We start from the raw sequence: 19,727 nt of genomic DNA on the forward strand, positions 1-19,727 counted from the left end.
ATCTATTCTATAACAATTCATCTATAATAAGAACATATTATCATTTACGTAAATATAGTTGAACATAATATAAATCCAACGCATAAACTATTGACATTAATTGTTAATTATATTGCTGCCATGTGATTAACGATTAACGCAAACATCAATTGTTTTGTATAGCTTCGATACGATTGATGATTAACATCAATTCTTTGTATGTCGAATTTACGACTACAACGACGACTCTATTGCGATCATCTTTCTGCTTAAGCCCTTATTCTAAAATTCAGTATTTTCAAATATCACTTGAGTGTTAATTCTTATGATTGAGAATATTGAGATCAATGTTGAATGTTGAATTTAAACGTCCGCAAACATTTGAGTACGTGTGCGTCAATGATCTATAAATAAATCTACAATTACGTTCCAATATACACTACCAGTACTAAAAGTCTGTAATTTACGTTACTTTTAGTAACTTTTAGAATGCAACCTACATTATATGAGGCTTGATTCTCCAACTCGTGCAAATTTATTAGCATATAAAACGTTTCCAATCCATAATACGTATAACAAGATTGGTCATATCATTGTAAAATCAAGCAGTTTATTCAAATACATTCAAAGAAGAAGTCTTACTAAATTTATTTGAATCCGATCTTATACAATTAATGAACTAACTTTAAGTTGAAATAACTTAGACAATACTAGAAAATATATTTTATAGTGATGTTTTAACTCTTACGAGGTGGGATTAATTGGACTCATTTGAATTTTTCAATGGCCTTAAAATTAGCATTCCTTTTAGCGCTGAATAAAGAGACACAAGATACATAATGTGTTTACATAAAAATATATATTTTATTAAACATTTTGTTTTAATTATTAATATGACAGCCTATTGTAAAATACAATACAATACGGTCATACCTGGTTTTTTATTTTTATTAACAAGAATAATTTTAATAATTTTATGCTCTCGGTAAACGATAATTATCATTTTTCATGCTTATATTTTATTATACTGGACGAACAAGTAATTACTAAATAACAGAAATATAATTTAAATTACACCAAGAATTTGATACATTATTTTATTATATAAGTTTGTATAGTCCATCTACCTTTTTTTCAATAAAACATAAATTAGAAATATAACTTATGTAACTTATGTAACAACCAAATAATATAAAACATGCAACTAAAAAAGCAATTGTAGAAATTTACAATTTGTCTTGATTTAAAGTCAAATGTGCTAACAAGTATCAGAACAATTGTTGCATGTTAATAATGTTAATTTGAGTCCTGTAAGAATAGTAATTAATGTAACGTTCGATTAATTTTGGGCACTTACAAAGTCAAATCATCGTATTTCTTTACACATAGTCTCATAAAAGAAGAAAAATAAATAAAGAAGTATTTTTTATCTTTAAAAAAAAACAAAATGTGCATCACAAACAATGAATATAAAGTGCTTTAAAAGTAATTATATCGTTAAAAAAAAGTAATCACTTACTTAATTAAAACGAAAAGTATAACGAGTTCCGTTAGAAATCGTGATTTTTTTCTTATCTCATCGTTGTGCTTTTACATCACAATCTTTTACAAAATAGTTATTCTCGAAGCAATACAAAGAAATTAACCAATACAAAGAAAATAACAAAATAATACAAACGTACATATGTTTCTCATTTTACATCATATTGGATAATTACGTTCACTTTAGTTTAACTTAATTACTATTAACATAAACTTTTTTATTTACATACTTCTCCATGAGAAACGTACAGGATTAGTTATATTGATAAATTATACCAAATTCATTGTTACCAATAAATTAATTTGTATAACATAAACATGAAATATTACTTTAGTAGGAACTAACTGAAAGAAAACTTACAAAAACGTGTTGTATTTTCAATGTACAAAGCAAATAACTTTTTACAGCGTTGCAAATAAAAACTTAAAGAATTGTTATGTCCGTATCATAAAAGAAAGGAAAATTAAGGATTTAACTATAAATTTGTTGAAAAGTGTTTTGCTGAACAATACAATACTTTTTAAAGTTAATTTAACAACAACACGCTATTGTCTCAAGATCTGGTTTGAGAACCAAATTATTTACTTTGATCGAAAATATACATCATACAAAATTTGGTCATGTAGTAAATACGTACTTATTAAAATTGAGCAATAATTTAGCAACGTTTCTAAAAATGTAATTTATATTTATATTAAATAGATTTGTAATTTTTGTACCATGTCAATATTTTTACTCGTACTACAAATTTACACGTTACTGTAATAAGCAAAATTACAAAGTTATTATATTCGACAATGTTATACAAATTATACAATTATATATATATATACACACACACACACACACACACACACACACACACACACACACACACACACACACACACACACACACACACACACACACACACACATATATATATATATATTTGTATATATACAAAATATATTTTAATTACGTAATAAAATTCAAAAACTAACTTAGTATATTTCAGAAAAAATCAAGTTATCGAGCTAGTTTAGCGTGTGATCCAGAACATCAACATTATAAAAATCCTGCTCGATGTCAAGCGTTCCAAGACTGTATTATATGGATCCCGCCAAATAATCGTGCAACGACATGTCGCAATTTAAATACGACGGTCGAGACGTAAATCCTGGAAGATCGACTTAAATAAATAGTATTTTTAATATTATAAAATTTGTCCAAACAAATCAATTCATAATCCACCGTAGACAAATGAGAAAAAAATTTATTTTATCGAGAATCACACCCGCAGGATTCTATTGCATCTTCGTGTGATGATGCGTCACTATCGCTGCATCTCTTTCCTCCTGCGTTTGATCTTTATCACCCCAACCCCATAACTCGTGACTGCCGTCGCCCGTTCTCTCCACACGTTTCTTTATCGTTTCCTCGGATACGGTCTTTAAATCATAGGCCCAGCCGATCTTCGCGAAAAAGTCGATGAAGGCTGTCGTGAAATTGAGCCTGTAATTGCCGAGTTCGGCCGTCTTATAATCCCAAGGAAATACGTGATGGTAATTGTGCCATCCTTCACCGAGGGCAAACATGGCAACACCTTTGTTCTCCGCTGGATTAATATGTCTATAACAAACAATAAAGCAATTGCCTATAATTGAACGCTAATTTTACTGCTCCAAAAATAAGTTCTTTACATAAGACTAATAAAGACTTAAGGAACAAAGAGTAGAAACTTTGATTTTCTTCTCCAAAAATAAAGTTGAGAAAATATAAAATTTGATTTAAAAAATACACTCGTACATTGTCTTAACCGATTGACACTTACCTGTCGTAAGGTTTGTTGCCAAACAAATGAGCCGCGGAATTTACCAGCCATGTCATATTTAACGTGAAAACATAACGGAGTACGGTCGGAATAAAGTAAGCATTTGTCCATGTCTCGCCCCAAAACATGACCGGAATAACGGTTGGTAAAATAAAGCAGAACAATGGCATCAGTATGATATAATATCTAAGAAAAACAAATAATAATTTATTAAAAAAAGAACGGCTGTTGTAGAATCTATCTGGGATGGTGGTATATCATGATATCTCGTATAACTCGCGCTGAATTCTAAAGCATCCATTAAAATTATTTTGTTACAATTTATTTAGACATTGTAGAATTATTACTGGTCATTAATATTCACTGTGTTTTTATAAGACTGACTTTCAGTTTTGTAGGTAGCAGAAAATGTTACAGAAAATGTATTCTCTTTATATAATTTTGAGAAGTACGTAACATATTAATTTTTTAATTTTAACCTTAAAAGTCTTGAATGTAAATTTCAAATAATATTATTAAATTTGATGTATGTTGTAATGTGCGTTTGAATTCGGCAGTCACATTTTATGAAGGTTGAGGAATATGATCGTCCACCATGTACGTGCATCTCTCTTGCAACTTTACACTCTTATTGTAAATATTGTACAATTAAAAGCAAAGAAATTAGTTTAATAAGTTTCAAGTTTTATTTTAAAAAATTTGTAAGCAAAAACGTTATTAAAAAAAATTTTTTTTAATAGAATATAATTTATAAAATGTTCATAAAACATTATTTTGTGGCACTTTTTTGTCTATAAAATCTACAAAAAATTATTACTTTATATTTATTTTATAAATAAAAGTGCCTTTCATGACATTAGTTGTTAGTATTCTACGATCCCCCTCCTATTTCACATGCACCCTTTTCTCCTTTTTCAGTAAATTGTAAATTATATTTGTTCTACATACTCGATAAACTTTTATCTGTAGGAAGATTAATAGAACTCTAAGGTTAATAAATTGAGTTGGTTAAAATTGTGTCGCGTAAATATTTACTGAAATATTGTCAAAAAACAAAATAATATTCCACAATTTTCTTCTTTCCTTTATATATATATTTGTTAAACGCAACATTATTTCGACTAATATGAACACGTACTTCTTTTGGAATGCCAATATCGGATCGCTTTCAAGATCGCTTAAGTCGATGCCTTTGCCCTTTTCTTTGACGTCTGGATGTTTTCTGCAAAGTAGCCAGCCCATATGCGCGAAGAAGAAACCTCTTTTAGCATTATGCGGATCGGCGTCGGTTTCAGTGTATTTGTGATGAACCCTATGGTCTCTGGCCCAGTCGACCGCAGCATCCTAGATTCAACAAAATTATATTTTAATAGATACTAATATGGAAAGTCCTAATTATTAATTTAATCGCACATTTAAAAAATATTATCTGCTTATTGCGGTGGCTCGTTTGCAAAAATTTAAAAACACGGATAGTAAAAATATTTTCACCATGAACTTATAATTAGCTCAAAGTACATTTCGATGTCAGTCAGTTATCAATTATTAACGCCGCTGCTTACTGGACATATTGTAATTGCATTTTAGCACTAATCAAATAGAATATACCTATGTATTTTAAAATCTAGACAATTAAATTTTTTTATAAACTAGCCACGCTCTTATTAGACAGACTGTGTATCGCGATAAATAAAAAATACTGGAAATATACGTCCATGTCTACGTCCATTCCGTCTTCTATATTCTCAAGCTTATAAGGACGAATATATTTTTTTCCTAACAATAGATCACTTATTTAACCAAATTTAAGGACGCGTCGGATCACGTTATTTTCTCATTTTCTACACGCGACGCGTGTTTTATGCTTGCATCGACTGATTTTATTATGTCTCATTAGCTGCAGGAAAGAATCGATTTTTTCTTATTTAACCAATTGTTATATCGTAAATATTGATGAGTCTTATCAATCTTCGATCAAACTCTTAGCGTTAGAATCCGTCGTGAGAAAAACTAATTATTAATTATTAGAGGATTTTACTTTTCACAAAAATTCTTATTTCTTAACTGCTCTTTAGTTTCTGTGAGATCTACTTACCTGAAACGCTACAGTGTTCATAATCACAAGTAGCAGCTGAAGAGGCCACTTTGCTTTGTAAGATCGATGTGCCCAGAGTCGGTGAGCCCCAGCTGTGATTCCCAAGCCGCTGATTTGATACAAGAAAATTGCTGCAATCGAGAAAATCATATTGATACACGCAGGGGTCTTGCGTCGATTTGCTTCAATGATCATCAATTCTTATTAAATAACAAGTTATATTACGAGAAATATGATTGATAACGCAGAACAGAAAATTTAGTAGAATGTTGCATAACCAGAACGTAATTTATATATATTATCTTTATCTAGATGATTTTAAACTATCTTAGCTTAATACTGGTTAAAATAATCTTATGTAACATTTTAAAAAATGTGTTAGAATAATGAAACAACGAAACAAAATCAATAAAAGAAATCAAAATAAATAACGAAACAAAATCATAAAAGAAATTTTTGTAACTGGGTATCAAAAGAGTTATAAATATGTGAAATTTGTAGTATTTTAACCGATTTAATTAACATCCCGTTAATTGCTCGCGTTGAAACTTCATATAAATACAAAGTAAACAGAGTCTGTTACAACGAATACATTAACGCGATAATATATTGATTGGATTTAATTGTATCGTAGCAAATAATGTGTGATCGATGGAATAATATTTTTATGTGATATAATTCTCCGTTATATAAATAAAAATATTATTTTATTATTTTGTGATCAAATACGGAATACGTTACGCCACACAATAAAAATTGGATCACTCACCGAATAAGATGGTCGCAAATTTAGCCGATGTAAATAAAAGGTAAACGCCGAAAAGGGCACCGAGATGTAGGAACGAGAAAATAATCACATTTCTCCACACAATGCGCCTAACATATTTAGTTTTACTCTTCAGCTCTTCAACTACTTGCGATTCGGCGAGAGTCTCATCTTCGAACAGCACTCCTGTAGGTGTACTTGTTATATTCGGCGCCATTGTTGTGTAAAATCTGTTAACAGCCACATAATAAATTCCCATTATTTCTTATTTAAAATTTTAATATGTAAAAATTTTACATTACTATTTACATTAATTGCATTGAATAACTATGTTAAACTTTCTTTATTTGCCTAATTTATTTATTACGCTGTCTCACTTTAATTATTCATATTATTCTGAATACTTAATTATTATTCCAAATACTTAACGTACTGCTACATTGAGATATGAGTAAGAAAAAAATAAGTTAAAATTTGCTTGTTTAATTCACATCATTTGAATTTCAAAATCTTACGAAATAACAAAAATAATTTAGATAACAGTTGACGTCAAAATAGAAATAAATCACGTCAACTTGCTATACTTTATAATAAATGTGATATATAATGGGTGTGTTTTGATAGATCTGTGGAAAATATTTCTTTTATTCATAAAATTAAATTGATAGCGTTGTAACTAAATTTGATGCGTTCCGCAACGGTACAGTTGACTTCTATGATTACTCCAGTTGTCTTGACCAGCAGAGATGTTGTTTTAATTCTTTTTTACTTCAGTTATTTATAAAATAATTCTTATTGCGTATTATTTATTAAAATAGTATTTGATAACAAAATTTTTTATTGTAAATTTTATTGTAAAATAGGAAGTAAAGCTTAATAAGATTAATACTTCCAAAATAATTACATAAAGCTAAAAATCATAAGTTTTGATTAATTTTAATTTATCAATACTATATTAATAAATTAGATTAAATACGTTTGTGTGCACTAGTACATAATTAAGTTTATTCTGTTCACGTTAAGTAGTTGGGGAGGCCACAGTAATCTATAAGTTATTTAAATAAATAGTTTACAATAAGAATTATTTTATAAATAATTCTCATCACGTATTATTTAAATAAAAAAAAAATTAAAATAACCTCTCTGATGGTCAAAGTAATAATTAAGGTAATCACAAAGTCAACTGTTCCTATTTACAACGCATCGAAGTTAATTACAGCGCTACCAATTTTAAGACTAAAAGGAATATTTTCGACAGATCTATCAGAGCACACTCAATATGTACAATATTTGTAAAATTAAAATCAGCTAAATTTTTATGAAGTCATATCTAAATTATTCCTAAATGAAAGTTGATGTCGAGAATAAAATGTCTCCTTTGACGAGACCGCCGCGATGATAATTATATTTGCACGGCTTATTTGATGAAGTTAACATGACTCGTGCAATAGCTTTGTCATTATCGATGCTCTACTGGAGTCACGAAAGTATCATGGTATGAATGGCAGTGGCATATAACGCAAAAGCGATCGATAAAAGAAATATCAGAAGCAGCAAATTATGAGTTCATATATAAAGTGTTCCGAAATTAAGTATCAAGACTTCGAAAACGTGTAAGAGTCAAAATCTAAAAATTTTTATAGACTTGCTCATTTTTGCTTTGCTTTGGAATAAAGATTAAAAAACAAAGAAATGTTGAACTTTTTTTGCTTGAATTTTTTACTTACATCATATTTTTTTACTCAAAGAAAGTCTAATGTTGAAAAAATTTTCATTTTTTTCATTTTTATATATTATTTATTTATTATATGTTATTACATTTACTCGTACTATTACTTTTTTAATGAACGTATTGCTCAAAAAGTAGATTTCTTGTCTCATATATTGCATCTAACACTGACAGTTTGCATTACAGTCATACACTGTTCTGATAATATTTGGCGTACTGCTATTATGATTCGGTCGTTCAGTTGCTTTCTTGAGTTGATTGTCACCGTATGAACTTAATATGTAATAAAACTAACAATAAATAACAATTTTTTACTATAAATAATACCGGTAAATAGGTAATAAATAAATGAAAGAAACTTTTTTACATTCAACTTTTTTCAAGTAAAAAATATGGTCCAAATAAAAAAATTCAGATAAAAAAAATGGTTAAAAAGTGTTGTTTTCTATTTTTCTCAAAACAAAATAAACAAGACTAAATAATATTTAAAGGACTTCTCGTCTTAAAAGAAGACATTACGATTTGGTCCCTATAGATTTTAATCATATTGTTTCGTATAAATAACTTTTTTAAAGCCATTGCACGTAAAAAGATTTTAGTCGCAATTATAAAGCTGTAGTTGTAAAATTTGAAAAGATATTATTAAACATGAATACGAAATCTATCTATTTTAAAATAATAATGTATATGATATTGTGATCTCTTTGCAACTTCTCTTGCAGCGATAAATTTTGTTTTATAGCTTAAAAATGGCTAGATTACGTAATAGCTCAAACATAATCACTATAATCTTAATTTCAAGATTTCCGTCAATTCGAAATATTGATCGCGCGCGAGTACTATGAAGTTTCCAGGATTCTCCTCAAAATTTGAACTCATTAATTATATAATAATATTTATTCATTACAATCCGTTATCTATCATTTTATATCAAATAATAAACAATTTTATTCATTAGTGTAAAATCATGATTTGTCAATTTTTCAGAAACGTCGATTTTCGATATTTTAAATAATTAAACTTTTTGGAATGATTTATGTCAAATTATTTTTTTTATTAAAGACTCCCAAAGGTCGATTAAAAAACCCTACTGACTTTAAATTGAAATTTAAAAATTTAAGACTTTTTTACTCAAAAGACTCATTTTTGCAAATTTTTACAACATAATTTTTAAAAAATTGTAATTACTTAAGAATAAATTATTTTTTATTTGATTCTGGTTTATCGTCTTTATCAGATTTTGTGGTATCGATTTCATATATTATAAACTAAAAAATATGCTTTCTGTTCAGAGATATAGTGTGTCAAAATTACAAGGCCCCAGAAACCCATGAATGGAAAGGAAAATAACTAAAAATATATGTGGATAGCTAGGACTAACTTTTATAAAAAAAATTTTTTACATAGTTTTTTTCTACATAGTTTAAATGTATTATACAAATAAAATTCAAAATACCAAATACTCTAAAAAAAAAAGTATTCAAATACAAAATACAAAATGTATTTAAATACGTATTTCAAATACTGCCCACCCCTGATGCCCTTCGATCAAAATCCTTAGTACGCTCATGGACATTTTCCAGATAATGCATGACCTAGAAACGTAAAGCAACTATTACGTCGTGTGTACACGCACAAGCGCAGTAGCTCGTTCGCTAATTAGTAATCGGTGCCCGGCGATAGTGATTTCAGGGAAATGACACCTAAAACTTTCACTACATCATCGCGACGGAGCTACCAGCTGACATCCCGGTTATCCGAGTTAGAAACTCATGTCGCGAGACACGTACTTAGACTCGATTCATCAATAATGCTAGTGAAACCGCGAAGAATACTCACACACGCACTTGTTATTCCAGCGTAATAACGGAGTATGGCTTTTCACACTGTCATAGCTGCGAAAAATAAATTTTTAACTTATTGTTAGATCGTCTTACATGTACAGATTTAAAATCTCAAACCTTTTTTTTTCTATTTTAACGACTGTCTCGATTATTTTAGTCAACTTGGTCTCGATTCTCCTTTGACGCGAAGCACTTAACAGCTTCTAAATTATTGGCTTACGAGACACCGAGATCGACGTGCATACGTACACAGTTCGTTTATGCTTGTAATTGTAATTCCGTAGATCGCTCTCAATTTTGTCACGCCGGAGTAAATGCACCTGAACCGAAGAGTGAACCGCCTATGCTTCTCGATAGCGAATATTAGAGTAGAAACGCAAGATCTCTAGTCGAGAGCCATGCACCGACTGCCGGCTGGCTCCTCGACGGACGTGCTCCAGGCGCAGGCTTGCGTGGCGCCGGGACGCCCAACACACGATATTTTCGACAACCGCTTGCGCAGAAACGGCTGATGAGAGATCAGCTGATCCTCTAAATAATACGGCTAACAGAATAAAATTATTGAATCGAAATAACGAGTTTATGCTATATATAAACAACGTATAGAGTATAAGTATGTTTAGCTTTTTTTTAACGCGATTAAACAATATCACTCATTTGTTGCATTGTACGTTTATTGTACATTGATGAAAAGCTATCATAATTGTATAGCGACCGTAGACAATTTTATATGTGATTATGTGTAAACAGGATTGAGAACGCGGCCTCAAGAACGACCTTGAACTTCAAACGAGTTTATTGTCACGGCTGCAAATGCTTCGAGATTACGTTTCTCACGTAGCAGATCGATTAGTCAATGATATTATATCGTAACAAGCAAAAATCATTTATCATTCGCTATTGGTATATGATTTATAAGCATATTATTTATCAATGGAATGTGTTGACAATGAACAGAAATGCGCGTAATGGATTAAATTGCCATATAATTAATGATTATCTCCAGTGTTGTGGTAGATAAAAGAAAGTGCATAGTACAATAAATTCCATTCAATATTTATATCATCTTATTTAACTTTTAGCGTACTTTAATTAAGAGATATTTTATAAAATTATTATTTTATAATATAATTACGTTGTTAGAATATTCGATAAAAAAATAAAAAGTACAAGAAACAATATAAGAACATTAATAATTGGCTTTCATAAATTTCATTTAGCATTCACGTCACATAATGTTCACTACTAATGCTGACAAATACTGATTTGCATATTTGTATACGCGTTTTAAAATCAGTCTAATATATCTATAAAAAACTCATTTACCAATTAACACTTATCGCCGATTCTTATTGTCGATTGTATCGATAATTGCATGATCTTTTTGTCTTTATCCCGCGTGATTAGAAAATTATATCTGTTACGTCATCAAACGGCAGGCAGTCTATTTTCGTGAAACAGCTGATTCCGATAGTAGATCTCGGTCGCACGTAATCACTTCGCGTTTTATCTATATCACCGTTCATTTAAACGATTTGAGAATATACGCGTACGTCAGGCGCATTCATTATCACTGTATGTGATTATAGATTCTTTCGTAATCTTTGCGACAAATTTAGACATAGTTTTTCTTGAATAAAAGTACTTTCTTATTTCTTAATTTTTAATAACATTTGATAAAATATGATTTAAATTGCAAAGCTATCTTTTAAAAAATAAAGTCTTGTTTTTCAAAACTCTTCCGCCTACTCATGGTTATTAATTGTAAAAGTTGTAAAAAAAAAAAAAAAAAACTCGTGAGACGAGTGATCCGCAACTTTAAAAATCTAGTTTGGAATGAAACCTTTGCTCTCAGCTTCTCGAAATCATTATATTTCTTTTTTTTCTCTCTGTCTCTCTTTAACATCTAGTTCGTTGAAACTGGTATTATATCAGCTGTTATAAGAAGGATTGGGGGGAGAATAAATGAATACCGTCTGGTATGGGTGAACCGACGATCGACTGGTACGAGACCTCAGCTGAGACCGTCTGAACCAATGGAATCGCGTCGTGCAACTCTCGCCACCTGAAATTGGCGAATGGACGGGACAGACTAGAATCGCGCGCATTCTGCTCTTCCGACGAATATCGACTGCGTATCTATCAGCAGTACTAAACTACTGACTACCTAAAGAACTCCGCGCTTTTTTTAAAAGACCAATCTCTCCCAATTGTGTAAATTTTTTATTTCTTTATTTAAAAAAAAACGTTGTTATTCCCGCATATTTAAATGAATTAAAAAAACTATCTACTTAATAGGTAATTAATTATTAATTTTATGTACACGCATAAATCGTCCAAAACGCGTGATCTCATGGATTTATTAGTCAAGAGTTGATGAAATAAATTAAAAAATTTAGAGTTTGCGCAGAAAGATGGCCGTAATAGAGTCGTAGTCGCAATCGTAAATTGTAAACGCACAAACAATTGACATTAATCACCAATTATAGCGATTCGTTAATAATATGCGATTGCATATTATTAACGAATAACGCAAATGTCAATTGTTGACACAATTATTGTTTCATGTCAATTGTTTGTGCATTGAATTTACGACTATACAATTACGACTATTTTGTTTTTTGCTCAGGCACTTAATCGTAATTTCCATCAGTTATTTCTGTCAGATGTGTTGTTTTTTGCCCCATTCTGCTCTACAATATGAACCCGTGTAATAATTCACGCGAGTAACACTCGGGGTAATGCTCGCTGACCCTTGCATCAGGCGTACATCGTACGATTATTATCTAACGTGATTCACACATGCTGCGCCAGGTACGTATATACGTGGCGCTTGTATTTTATATATTAGTATATCAGAGGCGATTAAAAATATATTTGATTTCTAAAATTAATTTAATTTAGTTAAGTTACATGAAGAAAAAGTTAACTCAATTAAAAGTTACATTAAGATTAAATTATCTTAAGTTAAATTAAAAATAAATTTTGAAAAGCACACACACACACACATTATTTACATTAAATAAAATTAAAATTGAAAAAAAATTTGTATTATTTTTTTTTTAATTAAATTACTCAAAACAATTATAATATGGATTATCAAATAAATTTTTAATATCTTTGAAAATTAAGTTTATGTGAAATAACGAAAAAGTATTGAATTTTAAGTGAAAATACATTTTTTTCTTTTATATACTTCTTTCACATTTAAATAAATTTTTAATTTAAAAAAAGGTTTGTGTTTCAAAAATAATTATTATAGTTAAAATTAAAATTGATATTTAAAGTTAAAAACTAAATTATTAACGTTTAACTAAATTAAAAGTTATTAACTGTTTAACTTTTTTATTTAACATTTATCTTTTTAATTAGTTACTACCTAATCCTAAATAATAAGAAAAGAGCTTCATTAAGCACCAATACTTTTTTCTCTGATTGATCGAGAGATTCAAACACAAAACGCAATCGCCACTCGCTGGTGTGATTCAGGCATAACATGGGCTTCATCTCCGCGCACGCATCTCAAGCGACCACGTGGACGTGAAGTTGCGTACACGTAATCGTCACGCTGGCGATGCGATCGCATTGGTTGATCGCAACTCGTACGACCGCGTGCTCGCTTATTTTTGTACAGTCGTGAGCTAAAAGGTTGCAACACATTTTCTTTGATGGTTTTTGAAATGTAAACTTGCTCATCGATAGGCGAACGTAATTGGTTGGATCCACAGGTAAACCAATGACGTTCGCCGTTCGATGAGCAAGTCTACATTCCAAAAGCTTTCGACAAAAATGTGTTGCAACCTTTTAGCTCACGACTGTACATACACGTTACCAAGTCACATACACGTATACGCGTATCTTTGAATCTGACAAGATGCATATTGAAAATGCGTATTGAATCTAGTTTTAACATCTGAATTGCATTCGTTAATTTAAGCTTTTAGATTTATAAATATCTGTAACATTTTATCGAAAAACTTATATTAATAATAATAAAAAGTTTTTATTTTTAAGTCTAGAAACGTTCAACATATACGCCGGCCGGTGAAGTGTCGCATCGCATGTGTGAATACGCGGATAGTATGCATGAACGGATCACGTGTGTAACGGCTGCTCGTCTTGTTTTATCTCACTTCCTCATACGTATTCATCACGTAAAACGTTCAATTTTGCGCGATCACGCACTTACATTGTGACACACACAAAAAAAATAATATTAGAGTAAAACTAAATTATTGATTTTCTGTATTAGAAACGCATTCAGTCAGATTTAACTTATACTTGACACGAAATTACGTATTTACAATTTTTAATTTAGCCTCCAAAATTATTCTTTAAATTTTACAATCTTAATTTCAAATAGTTTGTTAATTTATCTTGTATTATTTTCTTTTTCAGATATTAATTAGAAAAAAACAATTATTTTTGCAGAATTACAATATATTGCCCAATAAAATTTAATCTTTTTTTGCAATCCGAGCAATGCTCATTTTCAGCGCATTTTTGTCAATTGAATCAATTGTCAAAATTTGGCTACATCACAATTAAAAAAAATATAGCATAAGGCTAAAAAAATTTTCAATTTTAAAAATTTTATGACGTTGTAACACCGGTATTAAATATTTTTTTATGTTACAAATTAATACTTTATAAAAGTATTAATTTTAGCTTTACATGCATTTTGTTTCACTTTGATTGTTTATTTTCACGATATAACAATTTGAAAATAGTTCTTTTTACATGTAAAGATCTCATTTTGATCTCTTCTTGCTTATGACTGTGAATAACCATTTTCGATGTATTTTTGTCCGCTGCAATACTAATCTGAATATCACATTATAATTTATAAAAGAATGACGTCAAAAAGAACGATGTATCTTCAAAACGATAAATCATTAAAATTATTGATTCCTTAAAATTGTGACGTGATAGTCAAATTTGCATAATAAGTTTGTGTTCAACAAGCAAAAATACAACGAAAACAACTATTTAAACTCATGATAAAAGAAAAGATCATTTAATTTTATTGAATAGCATATATTGAATGGAAAAAAAACTATTTTAAAAAATATGATTGAAAAAAATGACGTAAATGAGTAAAATAAAGATATAGAAATTTTCAAATACCAACTAAATAACAAAAGAGGAAAATTATTAATCTGTTTAAGCAATCACATTTGTGAATAGAATATCAATGCAATGCAATAAATAATCATGTGCAATAAACTTTTTTATTGCTTTATTAAGCAACTGTTTCTTTTTGTTTTTACCAATTTATTGCATAAAATTGAAAATAACAAATTTAATATAATACAAAAAGAACATTTTAAATGTTTAAAAATTATACCAGGTCGAGATTATTTGTCAGTCTTCATTTGTATGATACGTTGATGAATACGTTGCGAGAAAATTAAAAGAATAGTTATTATGAAACACAATTTGTGATCTTGTATGTATCTGAACTTTGATACTTTCCAGATGGTGTCACATCACATTAAGTCATCCTAGAAATATGAATGTACGCTTTCGCCAAAGACGAATTACATCACTCATTTAACGGGCATTTTCGCATCAAATCGTTCAAATCATTTGCTAATATATTTACATAATATCGCAATTTTGTGAACGCGGAGATCTAGGTGCTTCTTAAGAAATCGAGAAGAAGCAATTTAAGAAGAAGCAATTTATAATTTACATTTAAATATTATGTACAATTAAGTTCGTGCTAACAAAGACTGTTATATCGTTTTCATATAATTTCAAATACTATATATGAAAAAAATACTTAGAATACTTGAAAATGACATAATTTTTATAATCCTAATAAATTTTAAAAATTTCAGGAACTAAACTTCTAATTGTTATGATTTTCATGAATAGTTCATGAAAATTCAGGACGTAAAAAAATATTATGGAATATAAGAATTGCAAAAGAAATTAATAATTTACACGAATTGAAAAAGGGAATGATGTTAATATGATTGCATTCAAATAATTTTAAGGTTCGGCTATTTCCCGACATTACATTGTATGACGTCAAAACGTGAGAATAATATACAATAAATTAATTGTTACGTACAACTTTATTTTTAATTTTAAAAACATAATAATTTAGTAATTCTGAAACCTGTAAAATAAATTACAAATTGAGACATCTGTCCGATTTTACATAAAAGTGTGAAAATAATTTTTGAAATATAAGGTCACATTTCTCATCTATCAGAAACTGTCGTGGTAATTGAAAAACGTACCATTATTTCGGAAGCAATTAATTTATTACAATTTCTTCTGATTTCATACAACCAATATGGCACTGAAAGATAGCCGAATCCATTACTTACTCTGATAGAAATGTTACGCATTTTTTGAATAGTTACTAGACAATTTTATTACTTTTAATTCCCAGTCAAGATATAACGTTTTGCCTGCTGTTATTGCTATTTAAGAGATGAACAAAATTTGACCGCATTTACTAAACAAAAACAAGAACAATAAATAGACTATTGAATTAACAAGCAAGCCTAATAACCTGCCTATTATTACTAGACAATAATTGGGCAAGTATTTGTGCATATGTTTACATTGCTTCAACTACTGAATAAAATTATCAAGTTCTAGTTCCTTTCCCACACGGTATTGTTACAACTAATACAGTATACTAAACAGAGAATACAGTAATACTAAACAGTAATTAGTTAGGTGTCTAGAAAAACTGCATATATTTTTATCAAGATAGTTACTTTTACTGTTATTATTTAGTTATTTTTTGTGTAACTTATCACTTATCTTATGCAACTGTAAAACAAATTATATTTGTATTATTTGCGCAATAAAAGAAATAAAGTCAAACAAAAAATTTCGTATAAAATCAAAAAAATTTTAAGTAGAAAGATTATGTGAAGACTATCGTTTTAAGCAATGTAAATGATAGGAAATGCAATTACTATGTACAAATTAATATAAAACTGTATCATTGAATTATATATGCTGTAGAAGGCAGTCTAGTTTCAGTTTTTTATTGTTTGTAGTATGTAAATAATATAAATATATTTACATTATCATTTAGCGTACTATATTAATAGTATACTGAATATGATAATGTCCAGCGATTATCCAGATAAAATTAGCTCCTCAACCTGATCATTCTCCACGAAATATGCAACAGGAAACACTTATTTACAGAGAACGTCGACGTGATGGGATTATTTCACAAATATAGCTACTCTATTCTTCGCATCACGACGGAGTCTATTTCGTAATAAAACTTTAGCCATTACGAAATGACTGCAAGAGTAGATCACATTGTAATCTGTTAAGAAACATTTGCAAAATAAATTACGTAAACAGTTTCAAAAAAATATATATCTTTTAAAAATAAAATAGAATTAAAAATTATTATATCTAATATTATAATTTATTTAATTAATAAAAAATTTAATTTATAACTCAATAAAAATGAAAGATATTAAATATTGACTTGTTAATAAGATCGAGAGGCTTTTTCAATGTGCCAATGTTAATATTATTCGTGATTTATATGTTACATTTACAGCGTTTTCGATTCATACAAAAAATATGAAACTCGTCGCACGCGGCGAATCAATCGATGACTCGCACATCGGTAACAAGTACATATAATAACGGCGCATCTTGCCAGGAAGTTTAGACCAATTCCTCGAATACTTGTAACTGTCCAAGTTACCCATAAACATTTTCTTGATACTTGTAATAAAGTGGTACGTTCGTTCAAACTTTTTGTCACTTTTTGTCGTATTATTAATGCGCTTCGCATACCGCCGTTAAATGTTTGCTCATAACAATGCCGAAGTTCACGGCTGTCTTAACGGCTAATGTATTATTGGTACCGTTGTAAAGAGAAATGTGTTTTAAGACGATAAAAAAATTGAGTAATGACGTCCGCATAAGAAATGACCTTCTTTGTACAAGAACCAATGGCAACTATTACTTGAAATATCGATATTGATGCTGAACAACAGAATCGGTTTGGAAACATGATGAAATATCTCGAGCTATTGGATAATATTCTCTCAATAATGAATTTGCAATTTTTTACATAAATTATTGCGCGCCTCTCATTAGTCATAATTCTGGTTAGGTTCCTGAACTTTAATTCTATAATTATAAAGTGATTATAGATGTAGTTATTCGAAGCACGCGCGCGCGCTATATTATACATATATATATATATATATATATATATAGAGAGAGAGAGAGAGAGAGAGAGTGTAATATGCTCACGTCGCAAAAGACCACCTTCATTTTCTCTGGTTCTCTCAAGGGATATATTTAATAACAAAAGAATTATTCAACCGTGGCTGATAACACGTGGGAGGAAATTGCAATCTTTTTTTGTATTAAAAACTACGAGATTTGCTTGATAAACACATCACGTGATTGATCGATGTATTCTTTCGTCTCTGTACGCAGCGCTTTATTCGATTTCTTTTTTTTCTATCACGTGGGAATAATGAATGTACCACGTCATTAATTATGAATTGTACCATATTATTAACTTAATCAAACACTTTTTTTAAAGATTTATTTGTAAGTCAATGTAAGTAATAACATATAGTGTCTGAGTTGTAATCGGAAATAATATTGTCTTCAATTTTTTGTCAATAAACGATTTTATTACAAATACTTAAATATTTAAAAAAGTTAGCGAAAAACTAGAGAATCATTTACAAGTTTTATTTAAAATAAATAAAAATTTCATAAAAAAACAAAATCCTATTAATAACGGACGAATTGAAAATTGCAAGAAGTCTGCGTTTAAATAATTTAAGTGTGATTTAAATATTTTGAGTTTCGGTATTCCTTTCTGTCCAAAATTTTAATTTCCATCGTAAATATAGTTACAACTAGCATAGTAAAGCATTCTCAGAGCTATAATGTATTTTTCAATATTATTCTTTTTCCTATTTTTTAGTTTTAGACACTCATTACGAAATATAATTACAAAACATAAACATATTTACTCGATGTACATGAAATAATAAAATAAGTAATTCACAAACAACGTAAAAGCAAAAATCAAATGCAATCGGAACACATAAGGATAGTTTTTTATCTATAATTGTGCTGTCAACAAGCAAATATTGAACTGGAAGACGAATTTGCTTCGATCTCAATGAATAGGTAAAATAAATTCATGGATATTATCTAGTATCTAGAATAGGTCAGAAGAATAAAATTTTTTATTAAATTTTAATAATCAGTATTAAATTCGTGCTTTAATAATTTGTCGTCAAAAACAAAGATGCTATTATTGGGGAGAAATCAAAAACCTGCAGCGATTGAAGCTAGGGTAAGTTAAGGGGCTAGTCATAAATAGATAAATCACATCAACCTACCTCTTCAGCTCTTACGACTGGTTTCGTCCTGAGGACCGGCGACGAATTGCTTCTCTTGGTATGACAAACGTGCGGAAGATGAACACAAGAGAGTCTTTCAATTATTTTGCCTTTCCAGTGATGACTTCGTGGTTGCCTGGCTTTATCGGCAGCAGGTGAATAACGATCGACGTCCGTAAAAGAACTGACAGACCGGCACCATGCCGCGAGAGTTAAATATTATTGGCGATGCTTAAAGAGAGAGAAAGAGAGACTATACCGGTTGCACCATCGCGTGCTCGCACGGTAAATCAACAAGATCAATGTGTAACACGTGATATTCTCATGCGGGTCCGAAGGTGCGCTGATGATGAATGAATCACAATATATTATTTGTTATGATTTATTTTGATGATATTATTGTTATTTTAAGCATTATATCAAGACAGATTACAAGAAAAGAATTTCTGTTTGTTGATTAAAATTTAAGAAAAAGAGATGTATCTAGTGGCCCAAAATAATAATTTGATATTTTAGCATTTATAGGTAAGAAATCAATATCTAAGAATAATATTTTAGTCAAAGCTCTATATTTTCCAGGCAAC

The 19,727-nt window shown here is 29.5% G+C and overlaps 1 protein-coding gene across 6 annotated transcripts; it reads right to left on the reverse strand.

The window, feature by feature from the left end:
• Positions 1–569: 569 nt before the first annotated feature.
• LOC105200010 (acyl-CoA Delta(11) desaturase) lies at positions 570–19,346 on the reverse strand. Of its 6 annotated transcripts, XM_026132617.2 has the most exons (8): positions 9,887–10,193; positions 9,765–9,820; positions 9,458–9,520; positions 6,200–6,426; positions 5,431–5,561; positions 4,474–4,679; positions 3,336–3,521; positions 570–3,133 (listed from the first exon to the last, which is right to left on the reverse strand). In XM_026132617.2, exons 3-8 carry the CDS (start codon positions 9,499–9,501, stop codon positions 2,809–2,811), a joined length of 1,119 nt encoding a protein of 372 aa, XP_025988402.1. In that variant the 5' UTR covers positions 9,502–9,520; positions 9,765–9,820; positions 9,887–10,193; the 3' UTR covers positions 570–2,808. The 6 variants fall into 6 exon arrangements, with proteins under 6 accessions (XP_025988402.1, XP_039305287.1, XP_011165667.1 ...); XM_039449353.1 differs by lacking the exon at positions 3,336–3,521 and having other exon boundaries at positions 9,887–10,196; XM_011167365.3 differs by lacking the exon at positions 9,458–9,520 and having other exon boundaries at positions 10,019–10,192.
• Between the last annotated feature and the right edge of the window lie 381 nt (positions 19,347–19,727).

Source organism: Solenopsis invicta, chromosome 5 (assembly GCF_016802725.1).
Source record: "Solenopsis invicta isolate M01_SB chromosome 5, UNIL_Sinv_3.0, whole genome shotgun sequence".
NCBI lineage: Eukaryota > Metazoa > Arthropoda > Insecta > Hymenoptera > Formicidae > Solenopsis > Solenopsis invicta.

Excerpts from the sequence above, each read along its gene's own strand:
- LOC105200010 (XM_026132617.2), bottom strand. The coding sequence starts at position 9,501 with ATGTCCATGAGCGTACTAAGGATTTTGATCGAAGGGCATCAGGG. Across the intron at positions 6,427-9,457 it reads TTGATCGAAGGGCATCAGGG|ATTTTACACAACAATGGCGC; the intron begins GTGGGCAGTATT and ends GGCTGTTAACAG. Across the intron at positions 3,522-4,473 it reads ATATTGGCATTCCAAAAGAA|ATATTATATCATACTGATGC; the intron begins GTACGTGTTCAT and ends TGTTTTTCTTAG.